Source organism: Cicer arietinum, chromosome 2 (genome assembly GCF_000331145.2).
Source record: "Cicer arietinum cultivar CDC Frontier isolate Library 1 chromosome 2, Cicar.CDCFrontier_v2.0, whole genome shotgun sequence".
NCBI classification, from domain to species: Eukaryota; Viridiplantae; Streptophyta; class Magnoliopsida; order Fabales; family Fabaceae; genus Cicer; species Cicer arietinum.
Genome location: NC_021161.2, coordinates 602,137 through 619,359, shown reverse-complemented (window position 1 = coordinate 619,359; position 17,223 = coordinate 602,137). Strand labels below are relative to the sequence as shown.

The following is a 17,223-nucleotide window of genomic DNA, read 5'->3' as shown; positions in this document are numbered from 1 at the left end:
TTTTAATTATTTAATTATTATAATTTAACTAACAACTTTAAAAGAATACACCAAAAATATATAAAAATTAAAATATTATTGAATATATTTTTTTATACATAAATAATTCTATTTGTTATAATTCAAATGAAAATTGATATTGATTAGGTCTTTTATGCGAGAAAATAATTAGTAGGTCTCAATATATTGCTTAGAGCTAAGAAAGGTCTAAAAGTTATAATTAGGAGGTCTAAGCTTTAATCTTCAAAAACTAACATATCCAATTATTACTAACATTCATCTATAAAAATGGGTTTGGACATAACTTTTGTCAAATAATATTGTTTGATATTTTTGGATTTCGATTTTATTTTAGTTTGACAACTAAATTCAATATTCATATTAATAAATGTTCATGTCTTGTTTAACTGTCAAGATGACAGTAATTGATCAATGCTCCACTGAACTAAATATCCTCATTCTTTAATAACAAGAGCTTCGCATACTCAACAACAACAATAAATATTAATGAAACCCCTAAAATCATATAATTTATTATTGTGACTATGTAATAAAAACTTACACCAAAAATTAAACCTCTCCTCGATCACCCTAGTTTATGATCAGTCATAAAGTGAGAAAAATAATTCTCAACTTGATAGTTAGCAAAACCTGAATCAGGAGTTACAACCAGTGATGAATCAAATATTCAATAGTGATTATCAGCCTATATTTAAATTTCAAAATCTTCCCATCAATTAGGGATAAACAATGAATGACAGCATGCTAAGAACAGAACAGCCCTACATTAAAAGATTAATAACAGAAACTTTCTCTATGAATATATATCCTCATCATGCACTAACTAGCTTTATCACCAGCTGCCAATTTTATTCTCTGTTGATGTTCAGCAACTTTATAATCTACCACTTCACGGAACAAGCTTGGGTCAAGCACACAGTCATCGCTTCCGTACACAGCAGCTTGGACACTAGCCATCAGTTTCGCTATTTCCCTTCCGGAAAATCCATCGGTCTTAGCTGCCGCTTCCTTTATGATATCATCGGTCAATCCCTTAATCTCTATCTTTTGTGGGTTTGCTTTGAAAAATAAACCGGATTTTTGTGATCCAGCTTGCGCTATGTATTTGTCCAGGTAGAGCTTAAGAAGTTTAAAACGTTCCTCTTCTCCGGGTAAGGGAAATTCTAGGACCTCATCAATACGGTCTGCAACAGCTGAATCTAGGTCACCGGGACGATTTGTCGCAAGGGCAAGGACTATGTCTTCAGACTGGTCACCAGTGCGGAAGAGAAGGGCATTTAGTGCACTTCTTTGTGCTTCACTCATATATGTCTTGTTCCGCCTGAAAAATTCAATCAATTTACTCAGATAATTCTCAAAGAATGTTAGTTTCAATAACAATGCAACTTTTGCACACTCTTTGGAGTTTTTAAAAGTAACGAAATATGCTCCGAAGTCATGTCCATGCTGGAATCTAGCAGATCATAATCATTTAATGTTGCCAAAGGCAAAGAGAAGGATAATATAAGAAAAAACATGGAATGGAAGAAGCACTCCTTACTCGCACAGAAATGCATCAGCTTCATCAATGAAAAGCAGTAAACCCCTATTTGACTTTTTGGCCCAATCAAACAATTGGTGTATCTTTGTTACAGCCTGCGATCCCAGTGGAGCAACATCCCCTCCAGTCATCAACGCATAATCCAATCCCTGAATTAAATTGAAAACAAAAAGCAGAAAAAATAACAATTTATCTAAAAGGAAAGAAAACCAGTTTAAGAAATTATGAGCACATAAGGTCAAATGTTCAGGATATACTCTGATTATTGTAAAAACATAAAGAACCAGAAGCATGGTGCTGAATGTTCACTTGTAGCTAGTATCTACTAAATTTCACAGAAACAAGGACCTGGAATTAAGTTAAGAAAGACAACAACCATGGATTATCAACTTTTTAAATCCTATTTTTGCTTATATTTCATTCAAGAGGGAGTAGATCATTATGGCGTCATTTGATTTTTGCTTATATTTCATTCTAGAGGGAGTATCATATAACATATCTCTATCCAACTCATTAATCTCTAGGTTTTCCTTTCTTTTATAGATTTAAGAAAGCCAGGTGAAAAATATAGTTGTAGAGACATTAAGAAAGTTATTGTCAGCAAAAAAAGTTTAAAAGGAAAATGGGAAAAATCTGATAAATGAGGAGATAATTTTGCTAATATGCTGAGGACTTCCACTTGAAACAATTGCTTACTAATGAAACAAAATAAGGTAGATACTACGAAACAATTGAAAATCATTAAACCAGAACAACAAGACCAATAGTTAAGTACAAAATCATACGGATTTACGAGCCAACTCTCTGGCAGCCATTGTCTTTCCTGTTCCTGGAGGGCCATAAAAAAGCATGTTTCTGAATGGAGCCTGATGTGCTTTTGTGTTCGCAGTTGCAGATGCCAGCTGCTCAATTCTTTTATTAAGAGATGGATGCAAAATTACATCGCCAAAACCCTTTCCATTTTTTGAAGCAGAATCTAGATCACTACGTCGAGAAAGGGTGCTCTTGGCTCGAGAAAACATGCCAGACCAGGGGTATTTCCCTCTGGAGGACTCTCGGATCAATGATGGTTGTCCCAATATTCTATCAACATATCCCCAAATAACCCGTGCGCCTTCCCTACATTATGTTCAATGTGAATATAAATTATGCATAGCATGCAAATATGGCACTGAAATAAGGAATAGTCTGATAAATAGAGGTAAAAACTTAAAATTGTATTATCTCTAATAATGGGCTAGGCCAGGCAATATAACACCCAATTACTTTTTTGCCCTCCTTTCTCATTTTTAGTAGCTCATTCAAACTATCTGGACACTATATACCTTGTTGTGTAGACCCCCGCTGCCAGAGCAGTCACTCCACCAACTGCTACAACCAACTTATTTCGATCTGTTAGAATGGTTCTTACACCCCCTGAAAAAGATAGCTTGAATTTTCAAATTTGGGGACTGGTTAGGAGTTGGTCTAACCTAGCCAAGCAAAAATACTGATTAAGTTCATCATCCGATTAAGCTACAATGCATCACGTAGTGGGAACCAATAAATAACAAGGAAAAAAGTAAACAATAATACAACTCACAAACTACAATTATGCCGACTAATGATTAAACAACATGGTGCAAGTAAAAATGATAAAATACCATTATCACAAATATCTTCGTAAAATTTCATTTTAAAAGTAAAAGCATATATACATAATGTTGTAGTCCATGCACTCAAGTCCACAAATACTAATTGCATAATATATAGTGTGCATCTGGTAAAAATGTACCTCCAATATGGTCAAAGGTAGTATTTATGATAGAAATCCATTTTTCTTGCTCTGCATTAGCACGTTCAATTAGTATTCGCCTGTTAATCTCTTCAGATAGCTTTGCTTCGTGCGCTCTCCCTTCTGCTTCTGCCATAGTACTTATTCTGATTGTTTCACGTTCGATCTCAGCCTTTTCCCTCTCAGTTTGCCTTCGTTGTTCTTGAATTTGTTCTTCTGTTGCACGTCGAGCTTGCTCCTGTCTGATTGATGATTCTTCTTGCAATTTTACTAGCTCTTGGTTCCTTACTCTATGGTACTCATGTTCGGCCTAACAATCATATGCAAGAATAGGAAACGACTCAATAGATGACAAAAAAAACTCCCAACTTATAAAAGGTTTAATGTATTACCTGCATCCTCTTCCTTGCCAACTCATCCTCATATTTATCCATCTGGGATTTTGTTTGCGCCTTCATCTGGGCCAGCTTTTTTTCTTCTTCGTATAAAAACCTTTGTCTTTCCTGTCAGGCAAAGTGGCAAACTAATTGATAAGGCGGAAAAACAAAACACAAGACACAGAGAACAGGAGCAGACAAGGTTTCACTTTCACACAAATATTCAGTTGTTTAAGGCCATACTTTCAACGAAATAAACTTATTTCATCATGAAGCTAAAACTTCCACGACAATGGATACGATTTATTAAGCTATCAGACAACATCAACTTATAATAATAAAAATCGATAGGCAGTACCGAAAGGTGTAATCCCCTGAACATTGCTATTGGTGTTCTAGAGGTTTCCAGCTAGAGTTAGTCTTCTGTAACTACTAATACTTTAAGGCTGTTAGCGGTAAGCTAGCTTGAGAGTAATTCTAAAATTAATGTTATATGAATACTTGTATTTGCGCTTCTGAGGTCAGTTAATAAAGATAGAAAACTAGATATGAAGCATATACACAGACAAGTACACCTGCACAAGACCCGTTGATAATGTCCAAAATATAGGACATGCAACACAAATATGTTGTACAACTAAAAAATTATTATATAATTTTAGATAAAATTAAATGGACATCATCATTTATAAAATATTTAAATTTATAATCACGATTTATACATTCATTATCATCTCAAGACAAGATAACTTGTTAAGTATTGTTACACTTAACCTATGATAACGACTCTCACATAACATTACTGAGAGACATCATTGTACAATTTGAACATTTTTGTTTCTTAACAACAACAGAAAAAACTACAACAAGATGATGAACTATTGCAATGTCTTTCACCATCAATCCAGCCATCTAATACCAAATATCTAAAAATGATCTAATCAATTCAAGCCATGTCTTCAACAAACTGAGCCAAAATAATTTATAGTTTCCAACAATAGAATAGAGTGTCGCACTCATGTCATATAAGTGTTCAAGTATCCGACACATGTCGAACAAATGAAAACACCTTCAAGCTATAGTACTTGTGCTCTGTGTCACACCGACACTTCAGGTTGAAGAATTGCCCTGTGTCTGACACATATAGAGTTACATATTTACAGTCAATCACTACTATTTTCTTAAATTACTATTGGTGTCTATGTGCTCTATGTCACACCGACACTTCAGATTGAAGAAATTTCCAGACAAATGTAGTTACATACTTACATTCAACTAATTATATTTTCTCAAACTATTATTGGTGTCTATGTTTCATTGTCAAAAGCGTGTTTGGTGTCTATGTCAATCTCTCTCAGTATTTAATTACATAGCTTGAGCTACAAATAGTTGTCTCTCAAATTTTCTCTTTTCTAAACCAAACTTGACTAAAAATATTCTCAACCAAAATATGAACATTCGCAACCAAAACGCATATGTGATGTCCAACGCATCTAGTTACATTCAATCACTTGGATTATCTCAAATTCTTACTCATGTCGTCTCTATGTGTCAGTGTCAATGATGTGTACGGCGTTTCATAACTTGCTCTACATAATTTTTCTCTTAAATTCTCTCTTCTCTAAAAACAAACTTGACTAAAAATGAACACTCCCAACCAAAATGTGTATGATAATGAATACTAAATAAACTATACAACAACAACAACAACAAGCCTTATCCTACTGAGTAGGGTTGGCTACATGGATCAAACGACGTCATATAACATATCTATTTTCCAAATCATTTATCTTTACGTCTTTCCTAATAGATTAGCATCTCTTATAGTTTTTCTAGGTCTCCCCCTGCCTCTAGCAATTTGATTTACTCTCCTTACTACACAAGAATACTAAATAAAGTACAATTAATAAAATATAAAAGAACTTAAAAAACCAAAAATATGATAACTTGAACTAAACATACAGTCTCTTGTTGTGCTTTCATTTGATGAAACTCGGCAACTTTAGCAGCAAACTCAACTTGCTTAGTCTCCTCTTGTTTCTTCAAAATTTCAAACACCTTCAAAAATAGAGAAACAAATATAAAATAAACCTAACACGATACAAAAGAATTTAAAAAAAAAAAAAAAGGAAGGTAGAAATGAAGCGAAACCTTTTTAGCATGTGATGAAGATGAAATATCCTTGAGAGCTTTAACACCTCTTTCGAGTGCTTCGGGATCGAATCCAGAAGATGTTGTCCTGGGATGATTGTTTCGTGTCTTCGAAGATGATTCGGTTTCAGAAGAAGATGAAGATGAAGGAATGGCTCCATCGGAAAAAGTAGTTTGAGAAAAACGTGATGCAGAGATGGTGGCGGTTATTGCCGAGAATAAACCGGCTGCATGTGATTTCGCCATTGTAGTTAAGTTGCTTGAAGAAAATGAAGTTTCAAAAAAATGAAGTTTCAGGGTTTTGGTAGGGTTCAGAAAATGATCCAACTTATCGGATCTACGACCCGACCCGATTAGAACATCACTTTTCCAACAAGTTATAGGGTGTGATTGGAAAGAAAGATGTTGGAAAGAAAGAAGTTGTAAAATAAGACTCAATTTCTTTAGGTATTGAGACTTTTTTTTTTTTTTAATTTCTTACCCAACAACAAATTATTATATGGGACTTCTAGAATATACAAAAAAAATTATTTTGTATTACCAAAATTAAATCATTAATGATTTAATAACATTTATTTATGTATTAAAATTTTTAATTTAATCAATTTTAATAGATACTGTAGTAATACATATGTAGATAAATTAAAATAATAACTACCTCAATATTTAAATGCAACTACTTTGTTTAAATTTGATAATTGATTACTAAAGTAATAAAAAAATTAATTAAATTAATAACAAAACTGTATTTAAATAAAAATTATATTAATTTTTAACATAAAGATAGTTTTGTCTTTTTAAATTTAAGTATATTTCTATCTTTTTTGGTTCTCTTAAACCAAACAATTTATTAAAACTACACTATTTCTCACGTATTTCTACTTTATTTTTCTCTTCTTACTCTCTTTCTCTCTTCTCATTTTCTTCTTGGAACCAAACACACCCATAGACTTTTCTAGTTACAAGAGATTCAATAAATAAATAAAAAATGGTTAAATATATTTACAGTCTTTTAAATATATTAATTTTTATTTGTAGTAGTATATTTTAAGTAATTTTTTAGTGATATATTATTGATAAAACTTTAAAATATATTAGTTTAATAATCTAATTATTTAAGTATTAATTAAAATATTATAATTGAAATTTAAAAAAAAAATTAGAGTTTTATACAATTTATACATAGTAGACAACTTGAAAAAGTTAGAATTACAATTTTATCAAGTTATACAATTTTGACAAGTCACACAATTCAATCAAATAAAATATATTCATTTTACTATTTTCATATTTTCTTCTTGCGAAATGCATCAATTTTCTTACTTTTCAATATCGTGTCACTCTTAAAAAAAATATACATATTAATTAAAATAATTCACATATAACAAATAGTATCACCTTATATCGTATATACTCTAAATATGGTTTTAGAGTATATAATTATATTTTATTAGTATATATTACAAGGTAAAGAAGACAAATTGAGCATACATGTAAGAGAAGAGAGATACATAAGTGGAGATGGAACATACAATATAAGATGTCACTTTTTTAAAACTATAAAGGTTTGAGAATATTTTAATATTTTATCACTATTATTTTAATAATTTATGATTGTTATATATAAAAAAAAAATTGATAATATTGTTGAGACAAAATCTCAATTTAATGTTTTGATGAAAACAAACAAAAAGTTAATTAAGAATTCTAATTATGATTCTAAGTGTTTTGATATTTAACATGTGTTTTTGAGTATGTGAAAACAAGATAGGTATCAAACATCACAAATCAAATCAAAGAAAGCAGTTCTGGAAAACGCAGATTGATCTTGAGGCAGTTCTGGAAAACGCAGATTGATCTTGAAGCAGTTCTGGAAAACGCAAATTGATCTTGAAGCAGTTCTGGAAAACAAAGATCAATCCTGGAAACAATATTCATCCTATACTCTCATATAGAATCAACAAAAGATCAATCCAAGTCACATTTGTACCAGAATTTGAAGAATCAAAGGCATGCTTCAATAAAGGCATATTACAAAGATCATTCTTCTTGAAAAGCAAATGCAAGTACAAGACTACAAGTAGCAAAGTACACTACTGATTTGAACTATTCTAAAGCCTGCACACGTAACAGAAAAGCATGTACTCAAGGCTGATATACTGACACAAATCACAGAAGTACAAGGCTAGTTCATCACAAACCAGAAGATAAATCCTGGATCGATCTTCTGATGCAGCTCATCAATCTTGCTTTTGGCAGAACTTATCCAACAACTCTTTTATGACAGCTGGTCCCTTTCCAACGGACACATGAGCTGTCTTAAGCCTTCTTGGAGTCTATAAATGCAGCTGCAAGTTGAAGAACAAAACACAACAATCAGCACCAAGCAAAAGATCAATCTTTTCGATCATACTCAAGTGTCTCAAAATCTTTCTTATAGTTTGTTGTTTTGTTTTAATCTTTGTGTTGTAATCATTTACAACTGAGGTCTATTTACAGAATATATTTCTCAAACAAGAGTTGAGTAAATATCCATCACTTTGTAACTCAAGGTTGTTTTGTCAAATCTTGAGTAAATTGTAAAAATCCTTTCATGTTTTGAAAGGTAACATGTTAAAGCCTTTCCAAAACAGTAAGGTAGAATTGAAGAAATCATTTCTAGGTAGAAGGGTAGGAATTGTGTAAAGATCAAGATTGATCCATGAAAACCAAGAACGATCTTTGTTTGAACACTTAGTGAAAAATCACACGATTGTGAGGACTGGACGTAACCCGGATTGGGTGAACCAGGATATATCCTTGTGTGATCTCTCTATCTCTATCTCTATTTATTTTATGCGTTACAATCAAATCATATTTTGATAAAATTGATTTTACTGTTTTTAAAGCAAACCAAGATTGATCTTCAACAAAACCAAGATCGATCTTCATCACTATCAAGATCAATCTTGGATTGTGATCTTATTTTTAAAACAGAATTTTTAAAATGGGCAATTATAATTCAAACCCCCCTTCCTTATAATTGATATTTTTTTACCTTCAAATATATTAATATTATATATAAAAAAAAAAATAAGATACACAATTTTTCGCTATGTGAAAAGTCCAGAATATAATGATCTAATAATGCAAAAAAAAATTTATTGATATAATGAGTAAATAATTTTTATGAGTTTTTTTTATAGAGTGTGATTTACTTTGATTTGATGTGATGTAAAAAGTCAAATGTGACGATAATATAAATTTTGTATTAAAAATAGACACAAATTAAATATTTGTATTAAAGTTTATATAAAAAGTAGGTTGTACAAATACTTTTTCATAATCTATTTTAGTCATTTTTTTCTACAAAAACTTTACTTCTTTTTTGTAAAATTTGCAATTTGACCTTTGAAAACAACAATAGAATTTACTTTCACAAATATTTAAAAATATACAATCGATCATAAAATATTTAATCCTTTCAAGTATAATTGATTTTTCTTTTAGAATACTTCTAGAGGTTAAAAGTTTTACCGCCAGAATAATTGTTAAATCGTAAGTCTTTTGGGTAACTCATTTTTATATTAGTGTATTTAAATATTGAGTCTAATTGTTTAAAATTTTCAAAACAATAATTTTGACTTTATATTTTTAAAAATAATTTTTATAGTAATTTACTTTAATATAGTAAAAAATTGTTTTAAATTCATTTGTTATTGATTAAAAAATTAATTTTAATATTCAATAATTTAAATAATTATTATTAAAGATTTTAATATGATAAAAGTCACTTTAAATTAAATATATATCTTTCAACTTTTAAAAAAGAATTCCCAAAATAGCCTTTTATTTCAATAATTTTCGAAATTTCATTTTTGAAAAAAATTTATAGTAAACAAATAAAATACTTAAAATTATATTTTAAAATAAACTATTTATACAAATTTTTTTATTTAAAGTTTTATTTTTTAAATTATTTTTAAAAAATGTTATAAAAAAAATATAAAATACTATAAAAATATATATTTTTTTAAATCTTAAACAATAAGGCTCATTAACTATATTGTATTCAATACACTCTTAATCAAAGTTAAGTTAACAACATTAACTCGTTCAAAAAATAATTTCCACTATTGTAAAACCAAAAGCTTGTATATGCCAAATTTTGAGCATGGATGATTTGCAATGAGTTTGACAAAATTACAATCACACCATAATTCTATTGAAGTCTAAAATGCAGTTTTACCTAAATTAAAGTGGTCCACCGCAATTTGACCAACTCAATATAATCCAAACATTTGCTTAATCTATGATATCTCCAACCTATGCAAACCAAAGATGACACCTCAACATGATTGTCAAAACCTAGTTTTTAGTTTTGTCTAGTCATAAACCATTTTCTATGCTAGCTTTTGCAAAATTACAGCGGTAACCGTGATTCAGACAACCCAATCTTAATACCAAACATGTTGGATAACATTGTACGTTTTTGCCAAGTGCAAACATTCCATAGTTTGTATTAGACGATAGTATAAAAAGATATGAAATTCGGATACTAACACTCACAAAATACCAACAAAATATCAGTGTCAGATAACGACACGTGTTTGATATCAGAATACACCTTCAATCAGAAGTGTCAGTGCTACATAGATAAAAAGAATTTCCAAACACTGACCACCCTTCCCAGGATCCACATTTCACATAGTTACTGTCATATCTTTTTTCATTCCATCCACATTGACATCCATGTCCATAAAAACTATAGCAACGACACATGCAAATGTACGGGTAATTTGCTACTTCATCGTATATTACCAAATATATTTTGAAATCTGCTTGTATCTCTTCATGGCTATAATTTCATCTCATAAACTGAGAAATAACACAATACTATTTAAAACAAACATATATTTTAATCCTTAAAATCTGTTTGCATATCACTGACTAATCCAAAAAGATATTAACCTCTCTCTATAAAGATTAATAATCATGCAAAGGGTTCCATGTTCAACAACATAATCTGATATAGTAAATAGCATAGTAAAAAAGACTCTAAAATAAAGACAAGACAGATTCAATCAAGTACATGGCATATTGTCACTAAACCTACCATGATAATTACTCATTAAATACATAATTACCGGTTACCGATTGTGATTTTTACGACGATGTAGATTCGGCCATTTTGTTCACATCCTCCAAAAGACTTTTTACATTGATCTCTAACTTCGTCTTGAACTCAGGTGATTTTTCGTCGGATGATTCGAGCATTGAGACCAGACCTTGAAGTTTTCCTTTTATGAAGCTCAGTTTAGTTTTCTCACTACCTTGTGACGGTGAAACCGATGGTGTGGTTGGAGTCTCGCTTTTCTGCTTGTTGTATTGTGAAGCTTTGGACTTTGATCTTTCACTGTGTTCTCCTACAGACTTGGATCCATCGGAAGATGCGTACTGGAGCTGAAAAGTAACTTCTGAAGATTCAAAAGGGTTTTTGTTTTGAGAATGGTTCAATGCCTTTTCAGCATCATGGGTTCTTAGGAAGGAAACTCGAGCAGTGTAATTAGTACGGAACATATCGGTTTCTAATTCGTTCAGAGCTCCGAACTTACTATACATTGTGATGAGATCAGATTTCGAAGGTAAAGTGGATCCTGGCCAAAATGACACGAAGAGCACGGCTGCCGAAGATTTCTCATCAGTCCCCTTTTCACCAGTCTTGGTTTCAGAAGCTCTCGTCGATTTTTGGACGCTTGTAGTTTTCTTCTCCTTTCTTCTCTTTATTGGCGCAGAATCTTCATCGGGTGATACATGATCAGATTGATTTTGATCTTTCCCCAGCATCTCAAGTTCAGATTTGGATTCTGGCTTCTTTCTCTTCCTCCCCGGTAAAACTTTCTTGTATGCTTTGTATAACGATCCTTCGCGATATAATGAACTTCTCATGACCAAAATAAAGTCCACAAATCTATCAAAAGAAGCACCTTCCCTAGAGATTTGTGGACTAATAGCGACACTGCGAAGTTTAGACAGAATTTTGGCCGAAGAAACCTTGACTTTCTCTGGATCAATAGCCTTTTCCTCATCATCTTGTGTTTGGTGATTCGAACTATCAGAAAGTTTTGACTCTAGAAATGCCACACTGTTACACTTTGAAATCGGAGAAGAAAGCCGGACAGCATCCCTAGCTTTTGTTCCTTTACTTCCCTTCACAAGCTCCCTGATTGAAGTAGTGAAGGGAGGAGACAAATACTTGCTTTTCTTCCTTTCCCTCGACAAAAAACCCTTCTCATTTTCTTCTTTCGACTTCCCTTCATCATTTTCTTCTTCTTTGCTTCCATTGACGACGCTTTCATTGCCGAAAGCTTCTTTTTTCTTGTTCAAATGCAGCGATTTGACCTTGTCACTGTTTTTCTTGTCTCCACGGCCTTCTTTTCCAGAACCTGCAGAGTTTCCATCGGTATCTATAACAAACTCTTTTCTCTTCCGAACTGGTTTAGATGTCGCTACATCCTCGCTATCTTTTCTCTTCTTTCTACCTCGTGACGCAATTGCATCGAGAACTTCATCACTTGCATCCTCTTCTTTATTTTTTGTATGAACATCTTTATCTTTATCCTCCCACATAATGTCAGCAATGCTTTTCTGCTTTCTTCTACGGTTCGATCTACTTCCTGAAATCTCCGGAGAATGACACGGTTCGCCGGATTTTGGACTCAACGGCAGCGTAGAGTAGTCCTCTTCAAATGGCCCTTGAAACTGTGCTTCCACTGCAGTTTCAACATCAACTGTGTCATCCTTATCTTCAAGTCCGGAAACCCGCTTGGGATCCTCGTAAACAGGTAACTTATATCCTCCTCTCAACAGAAAAAAAGCCGAAAGCCGTGCCTTCAAAAATTCCAGCTCAAGAACACTACCAACATCGATGATTTCAGCAATTTGTTTCATTTGAGAAAGTAATTCAGCTGGTTCAACTGTAACAGACGAAAGTCTCTCTATGCCACTTTCCGGCACAAGAACTCCTTCCTTGATTCCTGAATTTTTTGCCGAGAGTGTAACAAACTCAGACATAGTTTTCTCCGCAGCAAACGAACGACTCATCTTCATAATCAGAATCTTTCGAACCTCGTTCACGGCTTCTTGCACTGCATTCGTAAAACCTTTGGAACAACTCTGTCTCACCATATCTTCAAAATTGTCCTTAAAGGGCTTCAATTGGGAGGGATGACACCAAGCAAATGTTCCATCACCAAAGTAAGCCACTAAGAGTCGATTCTTCTGTTTCACCTTCAAAGCAAAATCAGACGCATCAGAGGCTTCGTAAACTCGGCCTGGCCACCAAGGATGACTCTTAATTTTACCCCAAACAAAATCACCAACAGAAAAACCGTAACTTTCATCGATCAAATCCTCCACAATCAAATCTTCCATTTCAACATCATTGTTCTCACTTATCTCCACAATCGGAACCTCAATAGTCGCAATTTTTCCATCGCAATTTTCTCCTTTTTCCCGTTCATCACTTTCCTTCACATTCTCGTCTTTTCTCTCTTCACCATCAACAACAACCACACCATCACCACTCAAAACAGAAACTTCTTCTACCTTTCCCTCACTTGTCTCTACTATTGGAACTTCAATAGTCACAATTTTCACATCACAATTTTCATCTTTTTCCTTCACATTCCCATCTTTTCTCTCTTCAGCATCAACAACTACCACACCATCACCATTCAAAACAGCATCTTCTTCTACTCTCCCCTCACAATCCAACTTCTCACAAACAATGCTCCCATCACTTCCTTGATAATCATTTTCCCTCAAAACCGAAACCTCGGTCTCGAAAAAACTGCTCTTAACTTCAACAACACCATCATCACACAAACTTTTCACTCCAACACCATTCTCATCAACCTTACAACATTCATCATCTTCAACACTTTTCAAACTTCCAAAACCTTTTTTCACCTCATTCTTCTCCTCTTCTGAACCTTGAACCTTGAAATTTTCTTCTAAAGTAGAAGAAACCCCACACGGTTCCTTGATTTGAGTTTCAATCATACCCATCAAAAAAGAACAAAACTTTCCTCGTACAAATCAACCTAATCTAAAAAAACACAAACAAAAAAACATGTCAAAAAATAAATAAAAAAATAAATAAAAAAAAAACAAATTTCTAGGGCTTTTTGTTACATTACATGAAATGGAACAACAACACAAAAATTGAAACTTAGAACATTACCCACTAATGGAAAATTTTAATAAATTAAATTAAACCACAAACACAAAAAAAAAGTAAAAAAAATAAAAAATCTACAGCATATCAAGATTTTATTAGTTTACATAAAAGAACCGAGTGAATACATTAAATGAAAAGAAAAAAAAATAGTAAAAAATGAAAAATAAAAATGGTACCTGAAGGATGAAAAATAGTGTAGTAGCTGGAGAATAATTTTTTATTTAGGATGTTAAATTTGAAACTATTGTTGAAAGCATTGAAGTGAGAATATGATAGTAGAAGAAAAAAGATGAAGAAGAATGTGATTCTTTGGTTATAAAGATGGTATATTTTTAATATTATTATTCAAATTTAAAATAAATAATATTTTAGTAATAGAGAATAGTACGATAAGTTATATCCAAAAAAATAAATTAAAAAAAAGACAGTGAGAGATTATAGTAGAATGTGGTTTTTGAAAATATCGAAAGTTCCCGAGATGATGACAAGTTTCGTTTCATTTTCTCTCGGTACTTATTATTATTGTTTGTTGTTGACTTGTTGTTGAGAAATTATTAATAAAAAATATCAAAATTTGTATTATTATTTTTGTAATATCAATTTGTTTAACTATCTAAAAGAGTAAACATTTAATTAGTCAAGAAGAATAAATTTGTAAATAAAATAGATTAATAAAAAAATTGTTAGAAAAAATGACATACCAAAACAGATATTTTCTTACACATAAGTATAATTATATTTAGAAAACCAATTATTTAGTTAAATATAGAATTATAAAATTGTATGTAATCTAAAAAGATAAATGGTAAAATTATAAATAAATTAGTTTAAAGGAAGAATAAATTACATTAAAATTATATATTTATTATTGGTGTTAAATTGTTAATTTGAAGTCCAAGCATAAAGTAAATAAGATATAATCAACGATTGTTCTGATAAAATTTTATTTAAATTCTTCTATAAAAATTAAAATAATAGTACAATGTAGCAATAGAAAAGGGAAGGAGATATTTACGTTTGATTGGTGTGTTGAGGAGGCATAAATTATAGTATGGTACGTAAATGCACTCTGCACGCTTCAATTCATGCCACCTTTTCATCAAGGATAGGGATATTAAAAATAAATCAGTATAATAAATTATAGACTCAGATCTAATCGTATATGTGCTTGCTCATAAATAACAGTATCTAATAACAATTAGTAAATTCATACTTCCTCCTATGATAAATGTTTTTAAGGTTTTTGCAATTATGTTAACAACGAAATAATTACAAGAAAAACAAGTCATTTTTTTAAATTATTTAACTTAATTAATAGTAATCTTTTCTTTTATTAATATAAAATATAATAATATTTTAAAACTTGTTAATAGTAATAATTGAAAAGCATTTTAATAAAAGTTATTAAAAATATTTTTTATTTTAATTTTTTTTATTAAAATGATATCTATTATGATACGGAGTGAATATGTTATAAATTTTTTTGTTTGTGTGTTAATGTTTTTGTGTATTAGTATTTTTTTTCCACATAAAATGGAGAATTAAATTATAACAAAATAAATATAATATTTGTACATAAATGATATCTTTTTATTCAAAGATGATATATATATTGACTAACATTAGCAGATACTTAAAAGTAAGTTAAATATTTATTATGTGGATATCTACACAAATATAAATAGGGTACATGTATTATTTTTATGAGCTAAATTACATCCGCAATCCCTTAACTTAATTTCAGTTAACATTTTAGTCTTTTTTTTTCTTCGAGTTGGTCCTTTATTTTAATTTTAGGTGACAATTAGATATTTTATGTTTTAAAATGTCAACAATGTTGTCTATTTTTTTTACCAAAATTCAAAAAATTCATCAAAATTTTCAAACAAAACCCATAAAATTCATTATCATCTTCAATAAAATACAAATTTAATCAAATTCATAACTTAGATCTTGAAATAAACTCATATTTTCATTATTTATTTGATGTTGTTGGAGATGAAAATATGAGTGTATTTAATATTTGATAAAATTTGCATTATATTGAAGATGATTATTAATTTTATGGGTTTTGGTTGAAAATTTAGATGATTTTTTTGAATTTTTGTATAAAAAATGATAACATTGTTGAAATTTTAAAACATAAAATATCAAATTGTCACTTAAAATTAAAATAAAGGATCAACTCGAAAAAAAAAAAGACAAATTACTAAAACGTTACATGAAATTAAGTTAAGAGACCACGAATGTAATTTAACTTATTTTTATGTAACGGGTAATGTAGCATATGAATATTTAGTGGTTAACACGAATCAGGTATGAACAAATGATGAAAGACAATCATACGTGAGCTGTTACAGTTAGTTTTAGGTTAAAAAAATCGAATCATAGATAATCAAACTCGACCGTACAAGAAATAGACGGTGAAAAATATTGGGTATAAAAGATACAATTTCATCATATTTAACAAAGACCATTATAACAATGACTCAAATTATTTAACGTCTTTCGATGAGAATCTTAGTTCTCTCATTCATACTAATGACCATTTTAAAAAGAAAATGATTATAAGTAACTAATAAAAAAAATGTATGATCCGATAATTCAATAAAAATGGTTCAATAACCTGATATAAATCTACTTGTATGACCCGTTTTACTTGCAACCGGTTCAAATAAGGTGAAATTGGATCAGGATATGAGAAGTTGGTTTTGGTTGGATTGGAAAACTTAAACCTAAACCCACTCATAATCAAACCTACTTTTCATCCCCACCATTTTTATTTAAAAAATATAATTAATTGAATTGAACATCCCCACCATTACGCATGCTACTTATCGGTTCTCACACAAAAGAAATATTGCTTGCTACTCTTACTATTAATTAGAAAATCACGTTTAGGTGTCTAAAATTATAACATCTTTGATATTATTTTCAAAATTTAGAAATCATTTGAGAATGGAAAACAGAAACGTTATGTGGAGAACATTCCATAATAATTGGATATACACTATCCAATGGGTTTGAACTCATGTAAAGCCTCCTTATTCAATAGCATCCACACTAAGGGAGAGGTTAGGTTGTTACAATCCTTCCATTGTGTTACAAACACATTCTCATTTCAACCTACTATTCGATT

General features: G+C 30.8%; 2 protein-coding genes across 2 annotated transcripts; both read right to left on the bottom strand.

Annotated features, from left to right (window-relative positions):
- Positions 1-504: 504 nt before the first annotated feature.
- Positions 505-6,239, bottom strand: LOC101495058 (uncharacterized). Its single transcript, XM_004489205.4, has 8 exons — positions 5,864-6,239; positions 5,675-5,770; positions 3,728-3,838; positions 3,336-3,645; positions 2,887-2,977; positions 2,347-2,680; positions 1,562-1,710; positions 505-1,342 (listed from the first exon to the last, which is right to left on the bottom strand). Exons 1-8 carry the CDS (start codon positions 6,107-6,109, stop codon positions 841-843), a joined length of 1,839 nt encoding a protein of 612 aa, XP_004489262.1. The 5' UTR covers positions 6,110-6,239; the 3' UTR covers positions 505-840.
- Positions 6,240-10,793: 4,554 nt separating this feature from the next.
- On the bottom strand, positions 10,794-14,416 carry LOC101494530 (PWWP domain-containing protein 6). The gene is made up of 2 exons (XM_004489203.4): positions 14,261-14,416; positions 10,794-13,952 (listed from the first exon to the last, which is right to left on the bottom strand). The coding sequence occupies exon 2, from the start codon at positions 13,910-13,912 to the stop codon at positions 11,009-11,011; it is 2,904 nt and encodes a 967-aa protein (XP_004489260.1). The 5' UTR covers positions 13,913-13,952; positions 14,261-14,416; the 3' UTR covers positions 10,794-11,008.
- Positions 14,417-17,223: the final 2,807 nt, after the last annotated feature.